Source organism: Lingula anatina, chromosome 7 (genome assembly GCF_051362555.1).
Source record: "Lingula anatina isolate TDL-2025a chromosome 7, LinAna3.0, whole genome shotgun sequence".
NCBI lineage: Eukaryota > Metazoa > Brachiopoda > Lingulata > Lingulida > Lingulidae > Lingula > Lingula anatina.
Window position 1 is genome coordinate 8,669,311 of NC_141773.1, and position 18,427 is coordinate 8,687,737.

Consider the following 18,427-nt stretch of genomic DNA (forward strand, 5'->3'; position numbering starts at 1 on the left):
ATGGTGCAGTTCACACTGTTTATTTCACACACTGCATACCTGGTTACCACATATACTATTACATAAACAGCTTATACAAAATCAAACCATTCACGTATCCAGTACACTAAACCCTGTCATTTTTTACCTCACAAAAGGCAGTGTCTTTCTTCAGGTCTAGTTCTTTTAAAAAGCAGTCAGTTAATTTTCAGATACCTGCTACTCTATCATAGAAAACACGCCAAATGTACCATATGTACTGAGATGAGTGCATTTTTCCTTGTCAAGAATTCAATAACCATCATGAAACGATAATTACCTAAACAGAAAACAGACGACCATCTTGACCCTGAAACACAAGGATCCATTTCTTCATGACATTATCATTTTTAAATCATTTCTTTTCCAAGAGCATGCCACTGATGCCCTGTAAGTGTAGACTTCATGACATTTTTTTTCAGTTAATGCCAGAACAAAGAACCAACTTGCTGCACTTTAGTAACTTCAACCATTTCCAGCATTCTGACCACTGCTTATTCCTGGAACAGGCTATGAAAGGACAGGACGCTGTTCTCAAACCTTACTAGGAGGCATTGATGGTCTCTGATGTTAACATGCACTAAGAATCTCCAGCCACTAAAACACCACTACTTTTTGCTTCAGTCTTTTCTGAAGGTTTCTGCTCATCTTCTCCTCGTACATGAAGATTATATTTACTGCGGTACTCGTTTATTTCTTTCCCCTTCACTTCTAACTGATGTGTTAAGGTTTCTATCAGTTTGGCAATCTGAAAAATGAAAAATAACAGCGAACTATCTCAAACATTATAGTCATATTTTTCAGATGCTAGCCATTATAAAAATTTTCATTTAATACCACTTTACATGATTTATATATATATATTTGACAAAATAGTATTTATGATAAACATATCACATTCAATACAAAAATGCATGTCCAAACACCGTGTCAGAATTGTCCTGAATGACAGCCTTCCAGACTGATGCAGACATGCCAAAAACCTCCCAGACTTGGGGGGCCTGTTGAAATTGACCCCAAATATTTTATGACACATAATTAGCTAATCAATATGGCACTGGAGCCACATAAAAGGCTTTCATTCACCCAAAACTTATTTGGTTAAATACTGTATCAAAACTTGTAAAAAGAAGTAAATTATAAATAAAAAACAAAAAATAAATAAGAAGCAAAATTGATAGCTGAAAAAATATGTGTGCATAAGAGGAGTGAGTTTGAAATAACTGCTGGTAAATTCCCTGTTGAGCTGGTAGCCATCTAAGTTCTGCCATGACAGAGGCAATATCATTAAGCATTGAGAGAATTTTCAAACAGAAAGCCTTAAGTTAGTTGATTTTATTTTATAGTACGTAAATTTTTGAGGAAAAGGAGGAAATAGAACTAATAAAACTACTAGTAATAGTATCTGACAAAGATAATCACAGCCTTTGATCCTGCACTAAGTGTTTACCTGTTCTTTATTAGCTGTCAGTGCTGGAAGAACATCCTGGACAGTTCTCTCCACCAACACTCCCCCCACCATGCGAAAACACCTCCTCTCTGGGGCCACGTCCTTCAGAGCTTCAACCACAAGCCTGGAAAATACAGCATATAGTAATCAATATCAACTCCTATAAAGTACATATGAATGAATTTATAAATACATCAAAATATAGCAATCAATTCTTTGGTATTTCTAAAATCTCCTTGTTCAGATTGATTTTTTTATCAGTTTTTGATGAACCAACAATTATAAGAAGTTTATTCAAGTCAGAGCAATGAAAAGGTTGAAGTAATATGAAAGCAGTTAGTGAGGATAAACACTGAAATACATAAAATAAGATTCATTTTTTAAGCAATAAATAAAAATTTTCTCAAATAAGAGGAAAACCATGTTGTCAACAGACTTGTTTTTAAATTTGGCATTATGTAGTGTTTATTCTTTAAATTTTTTGGAATTTGGTGATTAAATGATAGTCGAGTGATAGTCGAGTTTATCTTTCTGAGACTCATTCTTTATTTTCTCAAAGAAAGATTATACACAAGGCATATGGTAAGCCTGGAAAGATAATCCATAAGGTACACTGTACACATCTGAAAATTTTGTAATATATTCTATGTCAAAATATCCTGTAAAACTCTTAATCTTTCCCAATTTTGACTTCTCTGTGGTTAGTTCAGGGTGCTGAACTGGACAAACATACTCAACAACAGAACCAATTCATCTTGGGTACACCTGTACAAGATCTAATGAAGCCTGGACGCTTAAGCTGGTGCAACTTGTGTGCATTGCTTTCCAAATGTATTCAAAATATATGTCAATAATAATAAAGATACCCATTTTCAAACCTTTTTATTGTAAAATATTATTGTCCATATTGTTTTAAACGGTATTTAAAACTGTTAAAAGTACATATGAACGGAGCATAGTTGGAGTGTGGATTCCCAGTAACACATATTCACCTCTACTAGTTTCTTATACAGCTCAAATAAATTCAGCATGCCAAAAGATAAACTGAATAAATCACTCAATCAGCCATAAAAGAGCTCTAGACTGCTCCTTTCTTAAAATTTTTGGTCAGAAATTTAACCTGCTTTCGTGAACTACTTTTCTGTCCCACTAATATACAGCATAGAATGCTGGCAGAAAAATCCGTTCAAATATCATTTTTCGGGTAAAATTAAAAAGTGCCTTTTGGTAATTCTCTTAGTTATACTACTTGAAATTATATGCTGGCATTTGGTAGGCTTTTGTGACAAAAATTTACTTCATATGCATCTTTAAAAGAGAAAAGGCAACTTTACAGAATGCCCATTCAACATGGTGCCATGCACATGCTTCTAGCAACCACAAAATTATGACTTTCACATACAGTAGCTAATTATAAGGCTGGAGTTGGTTTGCTGTAAAGTAAACACTGTAATTATAAAAACAGCTAATATCAGACATGAGCCTAGATTAAAAAAAAAAAGGGGGGGGGGGGGGGGGGGGGACTCAACACCTAACCTTGACGAATCTCAAGAACCATCAGAATTAAAATACACAGAATTCTGCTTTTCTGCAGAAAAAACTCATGTCTGTCATATTTTACTGCTGAGAATAATAATAATAATAATTTTTAAAAACCACACTATTAATTTAAAAATGATTAATGCTGGTTTTAAAATTAATAGTCTAAACAATAAAACTCTTTCTGATAAAATGAGAAAATATATAATTTCAAGTATTAAATTTAAATTGAAGTACCGTTCAAATAAGAATGCTTTCAAGTCTTTTTTAAAAACCTCAATACTATCAATAGCCCGAATGTGTAAGGGTAGTTCATTCCATAAAATTGCTGCTGCAATTGAAGATGCCCTGTGGCCATAGGTTTTAGTTGTTTTTCTGTTGTCATTTCTGGTAAAGCAAAGAGTGGAGGAGGATTTGGTGGACCTGGTGAGATTGGCTGAACTTGGATGTAGCACAGAGTTAAAAAATGAAGGGCATTTGCCTCTCGACTGGTGAATTTAAAAACAAACAGCTGCAGTAATTTAAAAACAATTCTCTGTCATATGGGAAGCCAATATAGTTCAAATATATTAGGTGAAATGTTTGATCTAATAATCAATACAAAATCCACAGAAAATAACTGTAGAATACTAGTTTACCAAAACCCAAAATCAGTTTTAAATTTAAACAAAATTCATTAAATAGACAAGTCCTATACCCCCAAAAAACAATGAAAGCCAAGTTTGATGTTGCTCAGAGTTGGTATGAAACTACCCTCTACCAGGGTCACAGACTTGATTTTTTTCTACATGCACACAGGCATGCCTCTGGCAAGCCAAACCATGACAATTTTTCTACAGTGCTATTTGGTACAGAATCAATGTCATCATCCAGTCAGTCTTCAGTACAGAAAATAAAATGGGCTTGAATAAAAAGGAGCCATGCTACTCCTGTTACCTCATTAAAACGGGCTCTGGCGTTTGTCTACACTTGTTATTGTTTCCAAGATTGTATTGATATATGTTGAGCTGATATATAACTGATTTTAGAGCAATGTATCAGCTGATTCATGTGTGGTGCCATTTTCCAACGAAAGCCGATATTGAGAGTAAAGAAATTATCAATTAACATCCCCAAATTCGAGCAGCCAATAGCTGGTTAAATGAACATATATTTACAGTTCATTTAAGTGTTGATGTCAACTTTGATAAAAGGATATTCAAAGCACCCTGGGTGCATTTTTGTGTGTCACAAATGTATGTGTTTTGCCATATTGCAACGAGAACCGATATGGAGGGTAAAAAAATATTAATTAGCATCCCTAAATTCGAGAAGACGTTAGCCGGTAAAATGAACATATATATAAATACAGTTCACAAAAGTGTTGATGTAAACTTTGATAAAGGAATATTAAAAGGCATTACAGGTGCGTTTTTGTGTGTCACAAATGCATGTGGTGCCATATTGCAACAAGAGCCAATATAGAGAGTAAAATAATTAAATTATCATCCAAAAAATCGCGCATATTTTAGCAAGTAGCACGATATATACATTTATATATAAAGTATACAGCGGTGTTGATGTCATCTTTATTTAAAGGGTGCATAAAAAATACCAGCCTAAAAGAAATGTCAGCGAGCCTAAGAAATCAGAGAGAAATTGCATCATTTTAATTCAAGACACAATTGAAGGTTTCATTATTGCTGCATCTCAGCCTAATTCCTCACATATAGAGAAAATTTTGACACTAGAAATATTTTCCAATCGGATCATAGCCAAAAACAAGTATACTACACTACAATTGTACAATTTTGAATGCTCATTTTATGGCAACAAACAAGATTGCCTTTACCACATAGGGCATTTTAAATTCCTCCATGAACAAACATATCAAATTCTCACATAGCTTCCAAACTGATAGAACAAATTGTACTGATACTTAATCTCTATAAGTTTATTGTCTCATCCATCGAAGGATTGACTCACGTTATCGGGAACTACCTGCCCAAATGACACAAAAAGTCATCGACAACTGCCATATGCTCAGTACCTGTAAGGAAGGTCATGTGATCTGAACGCACATGGTTTCGCGAAGAGCTCGCGTTAAGCCGATTATCCGTTGATCTTTCCCCGCATTTTATGTCCTTCTCTTATTATGTCCAAGACTGTACCAAATGGGACCGTTCGCCTTCCAAAATACTAAAAGTTTTCAGGGCCCTTCACCAAGCCTGATCCCATGCAAAGGGGGAGGGAGGAGAGGTTGGCTACACATCCAGGGACCCCCCCCCCTTCAAATAATCATGGATCCGCCTCTGGGGAGTCTTGACCCCCCTTTGATTTCTGAAATAAAATTACACCAATGGTCTCTTCTTGAAATTAGAATTTTGACTAGCTGGATCATGGTTTTAAACGGCACCAAATGGCATTGTTTGCCCTCTTAAATACCGAAATGAGGGGGGAGGGTCAGCTTTGCATCTATTGATCTCCCCCCTTCAAATAATTCTGGGTATGCCCCTGTATATGCTCCTGGCGATGCCACTATGTATATTATTTTATTCCAATGCATTATAAACACTATATGATTAAACTATACAGAAAGAAAAAATATTTTCAAGATTAAGAAATTTTAAACCAGAATTCATACAAAGCTATGTCTATGGGATGATAGTGCTGGAGGATTCATGCATTTATGTTTTAATATTAGTATAGCCTAATATTAGTAATATTAGTGTAGCCTGCGTAGACGTAGTGGGAGAGAAGAGCCTCGTGTTGTTCGCTTTGTATCAAAAAGTTACTCACTCGTGTTCCTTCCGTTCCATGTCTAACTCCGACAACTTAGAAGCTACTGCTCTCTGTTGTTGCCGCAATTCATTGAAGCCGGCTATTATCTGTTCGTGTGAAAGTGCTTTTCCTTTAGGTGCCTGCTTCGTACTTGATTTCTCTGTCGCCATGATGCTGCCTCGTTTCAAAGTTAGTCTCGTTTCCGACTCAAGTAAATGGCGGAAGTTTCGATCCCTGAAGCTTACTCAGTAAAGCTAACTGAAGCAATGACTGCATACAGACTGGATTTGGAGATATTTTGAAAGAGTTATCTAAAATGGATTCAGTATGGTTAACGGTAAAAGCTAAAAGGTGATAAGTGATTTTTCCATTTATATCTGTGAAATTATGAAAAATAGCAGCAGACTGGACTTCGTATCTGCGCTCTGCAATTCAAGACCAAGTAAAGTCAATCAGCAAGTCAGATGAAGAGTCAATCATAGGCTTCATTTTAAAATTCAAACTAAGGCATTTTATAATTAAATGTTAATTTTCTTTGCAATTCCTATCGATGTTTGATAAACGTATATTTAGACAGCGGGTACTAGTTTTGCACTATCCCATTTACTAGTTTATCAAAAGATATTCATGTATCATTTTATGTGTTTGCAAATTGCACTAAAATAATTTTTTTTTAAAAAATGAACCAAACGATGTCTAAAATGATTTTCAACCATACCTGTAAGGAGCACAGACAATAATAGGTGGTGCTAGTTATTTGTTTAATGCCATAAAAAGAAAAAGAGCTCCCATAATTTTAGATTCTACCTGTTTTTATATTATGTGCTGCTTCACAACAACTGATTAAGGAACTGTACATGTGTTAAAACGTGACTAAGAACAACTTCTACTACCACATCGACACATTTACCTTACTCTTGACTCTGTGGGTTTTTTTAGGAGTGTGTGACTTGAGCAGATGAAAGTGAAGATAAATATTTGAGAGCCCTCGCGGTCATTTTACTATTATACTTTTTGAGGCCTTTGCTTTGATGCATAAGCTCAGTGCATGTATCAAATATAGTCAAAAGAAGTGCTAACACATGCCTTTCATGCTAGCATGGACTTTATCCTTTCTTACTTTTTGAAGAAACACTTGACTGCTTGGCTGGGTTTTCTAATGAATGCATCACATCTCCTGCACTTAGACATCTTGCACTGGTGCTATTACTCCACAGTGAACACTGAGGTCAGCATTGGAACGCTAAAGCCTTACTGCTCCCTAGACTTTTGTACATTCTGGCCGATCCTAATAGAGAGAGAGAGAGCACATGCATGTGCAAAGAGATAGCTTAGTGAGATTGGTTAGATTAAGAGAGGATGACTTAATAAAGGGCACGGTTTGATCTCTTATTTCTGTTTTCAAATTTAATTACTGAAAGCATGTATGTAGTAAAACATATCCTCATGGGAGTTGTTTCTTTACAGTGATGACTTGTTCTCAGATCCTCCATTACCCAGAGCTTATTATTACCCCACAAGAGACAAACAGTTTAGCAAGGAAGAGAAACAGGTACTGGAGAGAATGAGGTAGAAAGAAATGGAACTACGAGTGTTTTTACTGATAAATGTATTTTCTCTGTATATGATTGGGTTATATGTATAAACATGATCATTTGAATTTAATGATTTTATCTGTGTATTTATTTATTTAGTTATTTTGCATTTGTTGAACAGAGATCAATCTTCATGTCATGGGCTTAGAGTAAGTGGTGAATGCACAGCAGAAATCTGGCACATCAAATGCACCATTTTTTAAAAATGAGAGTGACTCACTGCAGTCAAGTGATTATGTAGGAATTGCATTCAGACTTGAAATTCTTTAAACAAACATCCTGTGGGCTGGAAAGCTAAGCTAAACCCTTAGATTATGCCTGTGTCCTCTAATGTCAAAATATATATTTGAACTCTAAGTGTTAAAAAATTAAAATACTAATACTTGTGTGATATATTTCAGCAGTCGGTGTTAAGTCCCCAGAAGCAGCCAACAAGTGAGCACCCCATGAGCCCCTCTGGCTGGCAGTTCCTGGAGGATTGTGATAAGTTCTCTATGAACACCCCACCTACATGGGAGACATCTGGCAAACATGACAGTTCAGTTAAGTTTGATGAGAGCTGGCCCTCTAGTGAGAGACCATCTACTGTCAGGTAAGTAAGAGTGCGAGAGAAGATAGCAGATGATCAAAATAAGTGTAAGTCCAATAGAAGTGAAATGTTCACAGTATTAACTTGGAAAATAAGGCATTGATACATTAAATGGCTGTTGGTTATAATGAATTAGGGGTAATGTAATTTTGGCAGTGCATTTTAAAATTGCATGTAAAAACAAAATCTCAGCTGAGATTTAACTGTTGAAAAATATTTTAACATTTAACATGAAACTGAATGAAACATTTGATTGTTTTTCATTTTCTGGAAAAAAATTAACCTTGGGGTACATGTACCTGTGAGAGTTTAGTGTGAAAAAAGCACAAGTAGCTGTGTAGAGTTTGCTCTTAAGATATAACCTGTACAGCTCTGTGTTTTTAAAGACTATATTTTTCTGAATGTTGCTAAATCTGAGTATATCTTATTGTGAATTTCTTTTGTCTTTACATGGGATTATTTGAACAGCTTGCATTGGTTTCTTCACTTGAGTACATACAATAAGCAGTCTCTCAAGTTTTCTTGAACCCTTAAGTCCTATTGTGCGTTCACTGAGATTTGTGATATTGTATTATATTATTAATTAATTATACCATTTCATTTCTAGTATTCCAGAGTACATCAGCCCAGTATCAGAAACCTCAACTCCTTCATTAAGACCAACAGTACTAGTAGGTGGTAGGCAGTCAGCAGAACCCACACAGCCAAGAACAACCTTGCAGAGGTAACCTTTTATGAACATTGGCAATGATTGATTGTAATTTGTGTTGCCATATATGATAATTAGAGATGTGTTTTATACTGATGTTTTTTAATGAATTTTTTTTTTGTTAATTTATTTGTTATAACAGTGAGTAGATAAAATGATATCCAATTCAAATTTAAATATGTTAATACTTTTCAAAAACATCTTTGCCTAGCATGATTTTCAGTTCTCATGATTAGAAAAATGTTTAAATTGCTATTTTCTATCTGTAATGTATTTGACCTTTTCCTGTCATAGATACATTGATCGTTTTCGTCATGGCAAACCTCTCAGCAAAGAGGAAAGAAAGAGTAAAAAACTAACAGACCCTAATGACTTCTGGTGGCTGTCTTCTTCTGCACTAACCCCAGACCCAAGCAGTAGCTCCACCCCCAGAGATTCTGGTGAACCCCTGGGAGGAAATAAAACAGTGAGGCAACGCCCGGTTTCACCAGTAAAAAGAGAAGGTTCAAGGCCATGGTCAGGCACTAGCAGACCATATGTAGCAGAAAAGTTGTCTTCATCTGTGGTATGTATGACAGTTGTTTTGGTGTTTGTGAGGAAAATTTAGAAACCTTACAATTATAGTGATAAATTACAAGAAGGGAAAACAGGAAACAGAGGTTTATTTTTAAGATAATGAAAATATTTTAATTAGAATTTCAGGCGAAAAGTTTGATTGGTTTCCCTTTTCACACACACAGCAAAGTGAATCCCAAGCTGAAAATTCAGCTGCCACTTCCTGTTTGAACAATCACACATGCCCTGTACAGAAAATTTGTGCGTACAAGAAATGGTGCCACTTATTTGACTGTCCATACTGTTATTTTTTTGTCTGATTTTATTTGAAACATAATTTTCCTTTTGTGTAGCGTGAACAGGGAATTAGAAAAAAAAAGTTATGATCTTAATACAGTTTCATATACCAAAAGTTGTAGATGTCTCTCAAGGGTATTGTAAGCCTTTATTATCATTCAGATACAGAAAATGAGGTTTCTCCTGCGTCTAATTATTCAATAATGCATCTGTCTTTGTGTTGATTTTAAAAAACAATAAAAATATTCTCGAAAATATAAAATATCAACATTTATATTTCTTGTTGCAAAGTATAATCATAGGCAATTCAATGCTTTTTTATCGTCAATTTAACACCTTTCATATCTAAAGTGAGAGAGAAATTGATATGGGGCATAACTTCATCCCTGAAAAAGATTTTATCACGGAAATTGGCAATGGACTACAATCTCGTGCTATCATTTTGGCTTTAATGCTTTTGTTATGGAGTTACGTGCTCCTGATTACAGATTTTCATTAAACAAAGGGATCATTTTGCTTTATCATTGATAAAATCTGAACTAACGCACTAGTAAGGCTTTTAAGAAAAATCGCTGGCAGGGTTCGACAGTACCAAATGTTGTCATTAAGCCGGCATGAAAATGTGTTTTTGGGTGCTAAGGTAAAGGAGAAATTATAGAAAGCATTTTTTAAAACTTTTATCTCAAAATTGCAAGAATGACATCACTCATAAGATGATGTGTGTCAATGTTAATTTTAATTAAAATTAAGTCACTGAACACTGAAGATTTATCTGTTATCCAAAAGAATGAAAGGCAGTAAATAATCAGTTTCTGCCAAAGGCTGATAATATCCTTAAAGTTTACTTAGGGCGTATTCCCAGAGCTTTTAGATCGATCTATCCCCACAGGGAGTCTCACTAGATTACTGTCAGATAATCCAGCTTAAATGTCCATCCCGCCTACTACAAGCTGTAAGGGGGTAATTAACTTTCGTGCCAGCTTGGCTGACAGCTATTTAGGAGTTAGGTCGATCTAAAGTAGATCGATCTAATCTCTGGGAATGGGGTCTTAGTCCTTTTACTTGTTCTTGGCTAAAGCAAACAAAGAAATGTGCTTTGTTCTTAGTGCTGGTAGGTCAGTGGGTAAGCATGCAGATATCAATAGCTTGGCTCAGCATTAATAAATCATTTTTACTGTAGCTAGGTAGCCAAAACATTTCTGACGAAACATTATCTGTTATCCAAAAGAATGAAAGGCAGTAAATAATCAGTTTCTGGCAAAGGCTTGGTATAATGAACATTTCTAGATGGTATAGTGAGCAGTGAAATATAACAGAGCTGTGGTGTTTTAGATACTATGAATTTCTACAAAATATCATTTAATTTAACTAATAGTCCTAGCAAAAGTTGCAGTGTTTTTTGTTTTTTTTTTTATGTCATACTCTGCAATTTATGTTCTGTCTGGATTGTTTTATGAATAATAAAATTATGGGACATAGTTTGCAACATAATTGTTGTGATGTAAGTACTGGTAAATGTGATTTCAGAACACATCGAGGCCACAGTGGTTCCAGGAAGAGGAAGAGTCCATTAAAATGCTGCAAGAAAAAACTGACCGGTTATTGGAAAGGAGGTAAGAGGAAGCAAGTGGGTGTTGCCTGGAATAGGATAACAATAGTGGCAATGTTGATGTAGAGTGGGTGCTGCAGTACACTTTAGATAAACATTTTAGGGATGTTATTGTCTATAAGGTCTGAATTAGGAAATGTAAGAAGCTTTTCAGGTTAAAAATACAACTATGGGGAATATTCAAAAGCGTGCAAAGTGCTTCCCAGACCCCAAGGGGATTCTTCCTTAATTGCAATCAACTTAAGGGGTATAGATGTCACTCCTGTTAAAGCTGCTAGGGGGTAATTAATTATCGTTTAGCAGCTTTAATAGGTGTGCCGGACATCTAAGCCGCTTAAGCTGAAAGCAATTTAGCAAGAAACCCCTCTGAAATAGATCGATCCTGTTAGAGCGATCTAGGTATGAGAACCCAGTCTTTGTCTTTAAGTGGCGATTCTTGACAAAAAGAAAAAGACTGTGATGTGAATCTGGATATGTTTCTTGTCTCTTTTTCTTGCCATTTTAGGGAGTGAGGAATACATGATCTAATGGCAGCTCACTTCAAAAACTAAAGACAAAAAGGCAGCCTCTCAGCACTGTTACCAATTTTTTTATGCAAGTGAATTACATCAGTTATCTCCATGTAGTACATGTAAATGAGCAGGGTTATAGCAGCATTTAATGCTATGTTTAACACTCACTGACTTCAACATTGACAGGCACACCTGTGTGTCAGGTTGTCAGATCTGTTTGGATGGGCCAAACCAAACCACACTTGAAGCTTGTAGAAATTAGTTGTAATAGAAACATTACATCCTATGCACTGTTTAATTGTAATGAGGGTAGTGATAGCCCTTCCTAAACAGGGGCCTTTTGCACTTCTGTTAATAAAAAGCAGGTCTATATTTAGTGTTATCATATTTAGAGTGCAGACTTCACTTCACAGATTCTTTGAATTCATTGTCATCATTACTTTGACAACTTGACTTTTAAAGAAATATATACATTTGTTGTTTACTATTCAATGATAAAAATGAGTTCTAAAATATAACAAATAGTTTAAAAACTTGACATCACAGGTTCACAGAATTCATGCATTTGCATAGACTTCTTATGAATCATGATTGACCCTGAAGTCTTGTGCTTTGGTTGCAACATGGCTGCATTGTGTTTCACTATAATAACTGATACATAATTTTAGTAGACTTGCTTAAGTTCACAGATTAGATGTCACAGTTCCATCAAACTCCATATTAGCGTGGAATATTGGCTCGGAATCTTTGTGGACCTGAAAGTGCAGCACCCTGGGTTTTCCCTGCCACACATAACACTTGAGCTTGTCTCCAGTTGAAGTCTCTCTGGTATACAGGGTGTCAATGACCTTCACCTTGTGATCATTGTCAATATAGTTTGGTGGCAGAAGATTGGACGTGGCAGCCAAGTATTTAGTATTGCTGCAGTATTTGATATAAACAGCCTGATTTGTATGTCCATTTTCATCAGTATCACTAGGTCTTACAGTTAAATCATGACAAAATGCCTCAGCTGGAATACTTTTCAATGGCTTCAGGGTAGTTGGGTGGGGAACTTTAGTGTTGTCATGGAAACGAGTCCTGAACCAATCCGGGAGAGGGCTGCTTTTGCGGGTATATTTATCTACAGTCACAACTGAACAGACAATCTCTGCAATGCTTTCATCACTATTTGGCAGCTTGCACAGACCTGATAAACTGTAGGAAGATTTCCCCAAGTGGTGCACTCTGTAAAGCAAAGACAGAAAATCAAAATGTACATCATATATAGAAAAATGTGTGGTAAAAATATGGCATGGTGACATTTGACAATATTTTCAGCTTGGTTTTATAGAAAACAAATTGTGCTTTTATCAGCAGCATATATATATATATATATACATACATACCTGTGCTGATATAAAACGGGCTGCTCTATGTTTCTAGGAAATGGTATAAAGAATCCAGGAGAGAAGTAATACTGGCCAGCAATTAAGAACTGTAGAAGATTATTCTCTTTCAGCATTTTTCCTATCTCTATAAAGTTGGCTGCCTGCATCGACTGCATTCTTGCTAGTTCAAAGTTGTTACTCATAGAAAATAGGGACATAAACTCTGGAATATGTACAATAGTATTCCATATATATATATATATATATATATATATATATATATATATATATATATGCTTATTACCACAATGTAAACATTTACTAGATCAATTACTATTTCTCGAAAAAATATCATAAAATAATTTGTGTAACACTTTCAAAAAGAAGTCTACAATTGTGTAAAAGATTGAAAATCAATTCACCATTCCAAAGAATTATATGATTATGAACAATATGAAAGTTATATATATATATATATATATATATATATATATATATATATATATAAACCTTAATTTTTTAGGATGGTGTGTTCTAAAACCTGCCACGTCTCTCTCTCTCTCTCTCTCTCTCTCTCACATAGATAAACACATGCACTATCATGCACACGTACTTGTTCTTTTATTGATTGATCCAAAGTCTAGTCCAGGCAGTACTACAGAAGCCACTAGCCCTTTGTGGTCATTCTTCAGCTGGATACTGGACAGCAGGGGTGTGTCATACATGTGGTCATCTACATGCTTTCCTGACCTACATCCAAAACATACAAATAACAGCAATGGATCTGTAAGTTCTGGATATAAAATATAAAGAGAAGATAATTTTGTGATGTTATTATTGTATACATAATAAGAAGCTGCAGAAGGAAGAAAACTAGGTGGATTTGACAAAACAAGGGTAGTGTTGAAATTTATGAACAGTTACTTATGGACAGTAAATGAGACAGTTGAAAACTTTTTCCCCTTAGTGCATCTTACTCTTAGCACCTGTATGTTATCTAGTGCACTGACATACCATCTAGTCAAACTAATGGTGATAATCTTGGAGAATGTACAGACCAACTTACAAACTCATTGTGCATAAATGAGGCACACTTCTAGCACATCTCTGCCTTAGCAATATAGCCATAACATTTCTTTGGCAGGCTGCTAAAGTGACCTTGACCCCTTTTAGTGTTATCCCTCTGCAGTGCCATCTGTTGGCAGACTTGTGAACCTCTGATATTATGGCTTGATCTTATGTATACTTGTTGCATTTGGAAAGTGAAGCTTCTTTTTCCTGTTGGATTGAAAAAAAATTCTAATTGGGATGGTGCAATTCCAAGTTACAATTTAAGCTAAATCATGATTTTTTTTCAGAGGAATTTTGCATTTTATATTAAGACAAGACTATTTTTTATTTCATGGAATATTTGGTTGAAAAAAAGAGTTTGGTTTTTAACAGATTTATTTAACCTAGGAGGGTTTTCAGATCCCCCCTTCCACTGAAGGAGAAACTAATATTTTAAACTATACCTGTTATATGACATTGATTATGAAAAGCTGATGCTAGAAATTGACTGCTAAGGACAACCAGACATTGATGGAAGTGCATTAAATTTTTATTATTTCTTCAGTCTTTGAACATTCCGTATCTCCAACAGGTGATGTTATTATTATTATTATTTTTTTTTGGAATGGGTATATGACGCAGGTTACTAAAAAAGTGGACTCACTGCATAATTTCAAAAGATTTGAGATGATAAGTGTCCATTCATTAGTCTTGTTTTAATGTTAGTAAAATAATGATGGGGAATATAAGGCCTAACTCGTTTATATTACGTAGACTAAACAAAATTCATATGTTGATTAACGAGCTGAGACTTTTTTTATGTTTAACCACGGTTTGGCTGCATGTTACTTTTTTTTCTAACATGTAATACTGCTTTAGTATTTGGAAGTATCAATTTAAAAATACTTATTAATATTGAGATAACCAAAAATTTGATTATCAACAGACTGTGAAAAAGAATGAAATCTTCCTTGATACTGTTTTAACCATGACTTGAGGCTTGTGTTAGTTAACTTCATGAATAGTGCTATTTAAGATGATTTTGCCTCTTTTACCTGATCCACAGTCTAAAGCTACTTGCCATTATTTTAAAAATCCAGTTTTGTGCAGAGCTTGGTAGGTTAAAAACTGTCAAGTCCCACAATTTTTTTATGCAGGTTAAATTGGACTGTCAGCATACTAGTTATACCTGGCTTATGTTATGTATGTGAAGCAAATAATGTTCATTGATTAAAATCCATTTCACATGATCCTAACATTGAAAAGTCCAATCACATGAAATCTATAAAGTTTTTTTTTCAGCTGTTGATTTGTGTTTCATCATGTTATGTACTTGTATATTAGACTGATGAGTTGAAGCAATTTCAGTTGTCTAATTGCGAAGCTCTCATGTATCTACTCTATGCAGGACAACCCAAGACATTAACAAAAAGAAAACATTCAAAGTGAACTGTTGACTCTGTATTATTTACTTATTTTAGCAATGACCCATGTTTTTTCTAAAACTTGCTGAAGTTTTTACAATATATGTCCCAAAGTTTCAGCCATTTGCTTTGAATAGACTTGTGTTAGAACAGCATTATTTATATTTATTATTCTTATTTTACTAGATGGCTCACAATATTCACTCAGTTGTAAGGAAGTATGATAGAAACAAATGACTACCAAGATACTTTATCAGTATCCATTTTAACTATACAATACTTTAAAAATACGAGCAACATTTCAAATCTGAAAATAAAATTTTACTCTCAAATTAAGGAAAATTGATTGAAATAATTGTTGACACGTCAGGTAAGGCTCACTGGCATAAACATACACATGTTAGCTGCTGTGTCAGTTGTTATCTTTCTCTATACTGTCAACCAGTCCATGAGAATACACTTGTATCTTGTAAAAAGCAAAATGGAAATGATACCCAAAACATCTTGATCTCCTACCATTGTGAAAGAGACTTAGGGCGCATTCCCATAGATTTTAGATCGATCTATCCCCGTGGGGAGTCTCACTAGATTACTGTCAGATAATCTGGTTTAAATGTCCGTCCCGCCTACTACAAGCTGTGAGGGGGTAATTAACTTTCGTGCCCGCTCGGCTGACAGCTATTTAGCGTGAACCCCCAGGGAGTTAGGTCGATCTAGTTGGATCGATCTTATCTCTGGAAATGGGGTCTAAGAGTACATTCCCAGAGATTTAGATCGACCCATCTGGATCGACATAACTCCCTTGGGGTTCACGCTAAATTGATGCTAGCCGAGTGCGCACGGTAGTTAATTACCCCCTTACAGCTTTAAGTAGGCAGGACAGACGCTTAAGCCAGCTAAGCTGACAGTAATCTAGTGAGACTCCCCACAGGGATAGATCTAAAATCTGTGGGAATGGGATCTAGTTCAACAGAACTTAAAGGGGGGGGGGGGGGGGGGGAACAGGAAAATGTTGGTAGATAAATTCTGCCGGTATTTTTTGCTGCACCACACTTGCTTTTCTGCCATATATCCTTACAGGTTGACTTGAGTTTATGCTAAGTCATAAGGCTGGGATGTCTTGGATGAAAACTGTTATGTCTCTCATCAGAAATACCTATCAGATATGGAAATAGTTTCAAAGTTTTGCTTTATCAGCACTGTAAAACTCCATGCAGCAGTGAAATGAACGTTTCCCCTTTGTATTATTTTCAATGTCGAAATGGACATTTCCAGAATTTGATTCATCCCATACATACACCACGAGTTTATCATCTAAATCACTTTCACTTAAATACAGACACTGCATACTTTTAACTTTATATTCATCTATATATTTTGTAAACTTGTACTTAAGCTTCTGCGCGCGCTGAGCAAGGACAGCCACATCAGTGCAAAAACGAACATAGATAGACTGGTTAACATGTCCGTTGTGATCTATGTTGCTGGGGACAACTATAATTTCTTTATGAAAGGCGTCAGGTGGTGTTTTGGCAGGTTTCAGCATGGTTAGCTTGCTTGTGCTTTGTTGACTCCAGCTCAGGTGACTGAACTCCTCCTTTGGAAGTGGAACACTCTTTCTGGTGGTCAGGTTGACAGACACCATCACCAGTTTGGCCTCGGCTAGCACCTGGTTAGTTTGGGCATCTAAACAAGTAGACCTCAGAACTAAGGACTTCCCTCCCACACTGTCCAGGCTGAAATGGAAAAGATTACCAGGGATTTTGGGGCATTTTGATGTTAAAAACACATTACATTTTAGATAATTTATAAAAAGTTCAATCATTTTAAGCCATCACTAAAGTAATTGTTAAAATACAATAACTTTTCCTTCATTTCATCAGTTGATTATCAATCAATAGGTTACAAGTTATATAAAAGTACTTTCTGTCACCTGATATATGATGTGCCTATTAATAAATGTTTTACAAGTACTTGCTGAGAAGCATCTTCCAAAGATAGGAAACATAGTCATTTATGATAGTGGGTATACTTGTGAATAGAGTTCTGTTATAGTCCATGGTATCTTACCCAGTGCGACACTCCAGAGGCTGGGCTATCCCCACAGGAAACTGCCTGTACAGCTTAGGAGAGATATCATAGTTTATTCCAAGCAAAAACAGACCCAAGTTGTGCTTCTTCCTAATGTCCTGCCAGTTGATGAAGTCTTTTTTCTGCCAGGCTAACACACGAGCAGACTCAAACAGCTTGGAGATCTTCTCCAGAGATAGCTGCCCTGTAAAGGTGAAATAACTGAGAGTTGAACAGTGTATCGTGTAGCTAGAAGTACTTGCAAGCACAAACAATATGGGAGAAAATCTGGCAATATTTGTACAGGAGTATTAGTTCTAGCATGTTACTATTATTTTGATAGAAAGGTCTAGTGAACAGCTTGGTCCATTTATCTTCTAACTTCATTCATGAATGCCTAGACTGTAATGGGTATTGAACTTATCTAAGATTTTTTTTTTAAATGCCACCTTCAGCATGTACATTGACTTTCATTAATTTATAAACCATGACTTTGTAAGCAGAGGAGGAGGGGTGTACATGTAGTACAGTATAAATAAACAGCTCCTTACTGTGTCTGTCAAAGTCCCCGTATGCTATCCCAGGTAGTGTCAGACTGACGTATGTACCCTGCTGATCATCTGCTTTCAGCACCATGTGCTGGTACTCGGGATGTGGTACTGTACTCATGGCTGTAGTCACAGACTGAGAGTGGTACTCTAGGGAAGATACATTTTCCACCTTCAGAAAGGATCTTCACCAGTTTTCATTTTCCACATAGTCTAAGGCATGACATCACATTTTATCAGTATTTGGGAGAACTCACTTTGCTTGACAGAGCAATGTTTGTTCTTAGTATAATACATGTGGTTGTTAACCTGGCTGTATTCATGATAAATGT

General features: G+C 35.6%; 4 protein-coding genes across 8 annotated transcripts in view; 1 reads left to right on the forward strand and 3 right to left on the reverse strand.

Moving 5' to 3' along the window:
- Nucleotides 1–4: 4 nt before the first annotated feature.
- LOC106176881 (prefoldin subunit 2) lies at nucleotides 5–5,950 on the reverse strand. Its single transcript, XM_013559449.3, has 3 exons — nucleotides 5,786–5,950; nucleotides 1,469–1,592; nucleotides 5–766 (listed from the first exon to the last, which is right to left on the reverse strand). The coding sequence occupies exons 1-3, from the start codon at nucleotides 5,935–5,937 to the stop codon at nucleotides 599–601; spliced, it is 444 nt and encodes a 147-aa protein (XP_013414903.2). The 5' UTR covers nucleotides 5,938–5,950; the 3' UTR covers nucleotides 5–598.
- LOC106176878 (uncharacterized) overlaps nucleotides 5,951–18,427 on the forward strand; it is a 23,139-nt gene continuing 10,662 nt past the window's right edge. The window contains exons 1-6 of one of the 2 annotated variants that reach the window (XM_013559442.2): nucleotides 5,951–6,118; nucleotides 7,235–7,319; nucleotides 7,764–7,954; nucleotides 8,559–8,675; nucleotides 8,955–9,225; nucleotides 11,040–11,125. In XM_013559442.2, the coding sequence (XP_013414896.2) occupies nucleotides 6,084–6,118; nucleotides 7,235–7,319; nucleotides 7,764–7,954; nucleotides 8,559–8,675; nucleotides 8,955–9,225; nucleotides 11,040–11,125 (785 nt within the window). In that variant the 5' untranslated portion in view covers nucleotides 5,951–6,083. The remainder of the gene's footprint in view (nucleotides 6,119–7,234; nucleotides 7,320–7,763; nucleotides 7,955–8,558; nucleotides 8,676–8,954; nucleotides 9,226–11,039; nucleotides 11,126–18,427) is intronic. The other variant, XM_087016699.1, reaches the window with a different exon arrangement.
- Nucleotides 11,691–14,215, reverse strand: LOC106176879 (uncharacterized). Of its 3 annotated transcripts, none has more exons than XM_013559445.2 (4): nucleotides 14,070–14,215; nucleotides 13,617–13,753; nucleotides 13,022–13,226; nucleotides 11,691–12,860 (listed from the first exon to the last, which is right to left on the reverse strand). In XM_013559445.2, the coding sequence occupies exons 1-4, from the start codon at nucleotides 14,129–14,131 to the stop codon at nucleotides 12,317–12,319; spliced, it is 948 nt and encodes a 315-aa protein (XP_013414899.2). In that variant the 5' UTR covers nucleotides 14,132–14,215; the 3' UTR covers nucleotides 11,691–12,316. The 3 variants fall into 3 exon arrangements, with proteins under 3 accessions (XP_013414899.2, XP_013414900.2, XP_086872826.1); XM_013559446.2 differs by having other exon boundaries at nucleotides 13,617–13,796; nucleotides 14,070–14,176; XM_087016700.1 differs by having other exon boundaries at nucleotides 14,018–14,175.
- The window catches only part of LOC106176880 (uncharacterized), a 2,289-nt gene continuing 316 nt past the window's right edge, over nucleotides 16,455–18,427 (reverse strand). The window contains exons 2-4 of one of the 2 annotated variants that reach the window (XM_013559448.2): nucleotides 18,099–18,308; nucleotides 17,548–17,752; nucleotides 16,455–17,213 (exon numbers count right to left, since the gene is read on the reverse strand). In XM_013559448.2, coding sequence (XP_013414902.2) covers nucleotides 16,655–17,213; nucleotides 17,548–17,752; nucleotides 18,099–18,216 — 882 coding nt within the window. In that variant the 5' untranslated portion in view covers nucleotides 18,217–18,308 and the 3' untranslated portion in view covers nucleotides 16,455–16,654. The remainder of the gene's footprint in view (nucleotides 17,214–17,547; nucleotides 17,753–18,098; nucleotides 18,309–18,427) is intronic. The other variant, XM_013559447.2, reaches the window with a different exon arrangement.

Coding starts and splice junctions, on each gene's coding strand:
- LOC106176881 (XM_013559449.3), bottom strand. CDS start 5,937: ATGGCGACAGAGAAATCAAGTACGAAGCAGGCACCTAAAGGAAAAGCA. Junction 1,593..5,785: donor ATGGAACGGAAGGAACACGA/GTGAGTAACTTT, acceptor TGTATTTTCCAG/GCTTGTGGTTGAAGCTCTGA. Junction 767..1,468: donor TGACAGCTAATAAAGAACAG/GTAAACACTTAG, acceptor TTCATTTTTCAG/ATTGCCAAACTGATAGAAAC.
- LOC106176879 (XM_013559445.2), bottom strand. CDS start 14,131: ATGGCTATATTGCTAAGGCAGAGATGTGCTAGAAGTGTGCCTCATTTA. Junction 13,754..14,069: donor CATTTATGCACAATGAGTTT/GTAAGTTGGTCT, acceptor TTTTGGATGTAG/GTCAGGAAAGCATGTAGATG. Junction 12,861..13,021: donor CCCGTTTTATATCAGCACAG/GTATGTATGTAT, acceptor TTTGCTTTACAG/AGTGCACCACTTGGGGAAAT.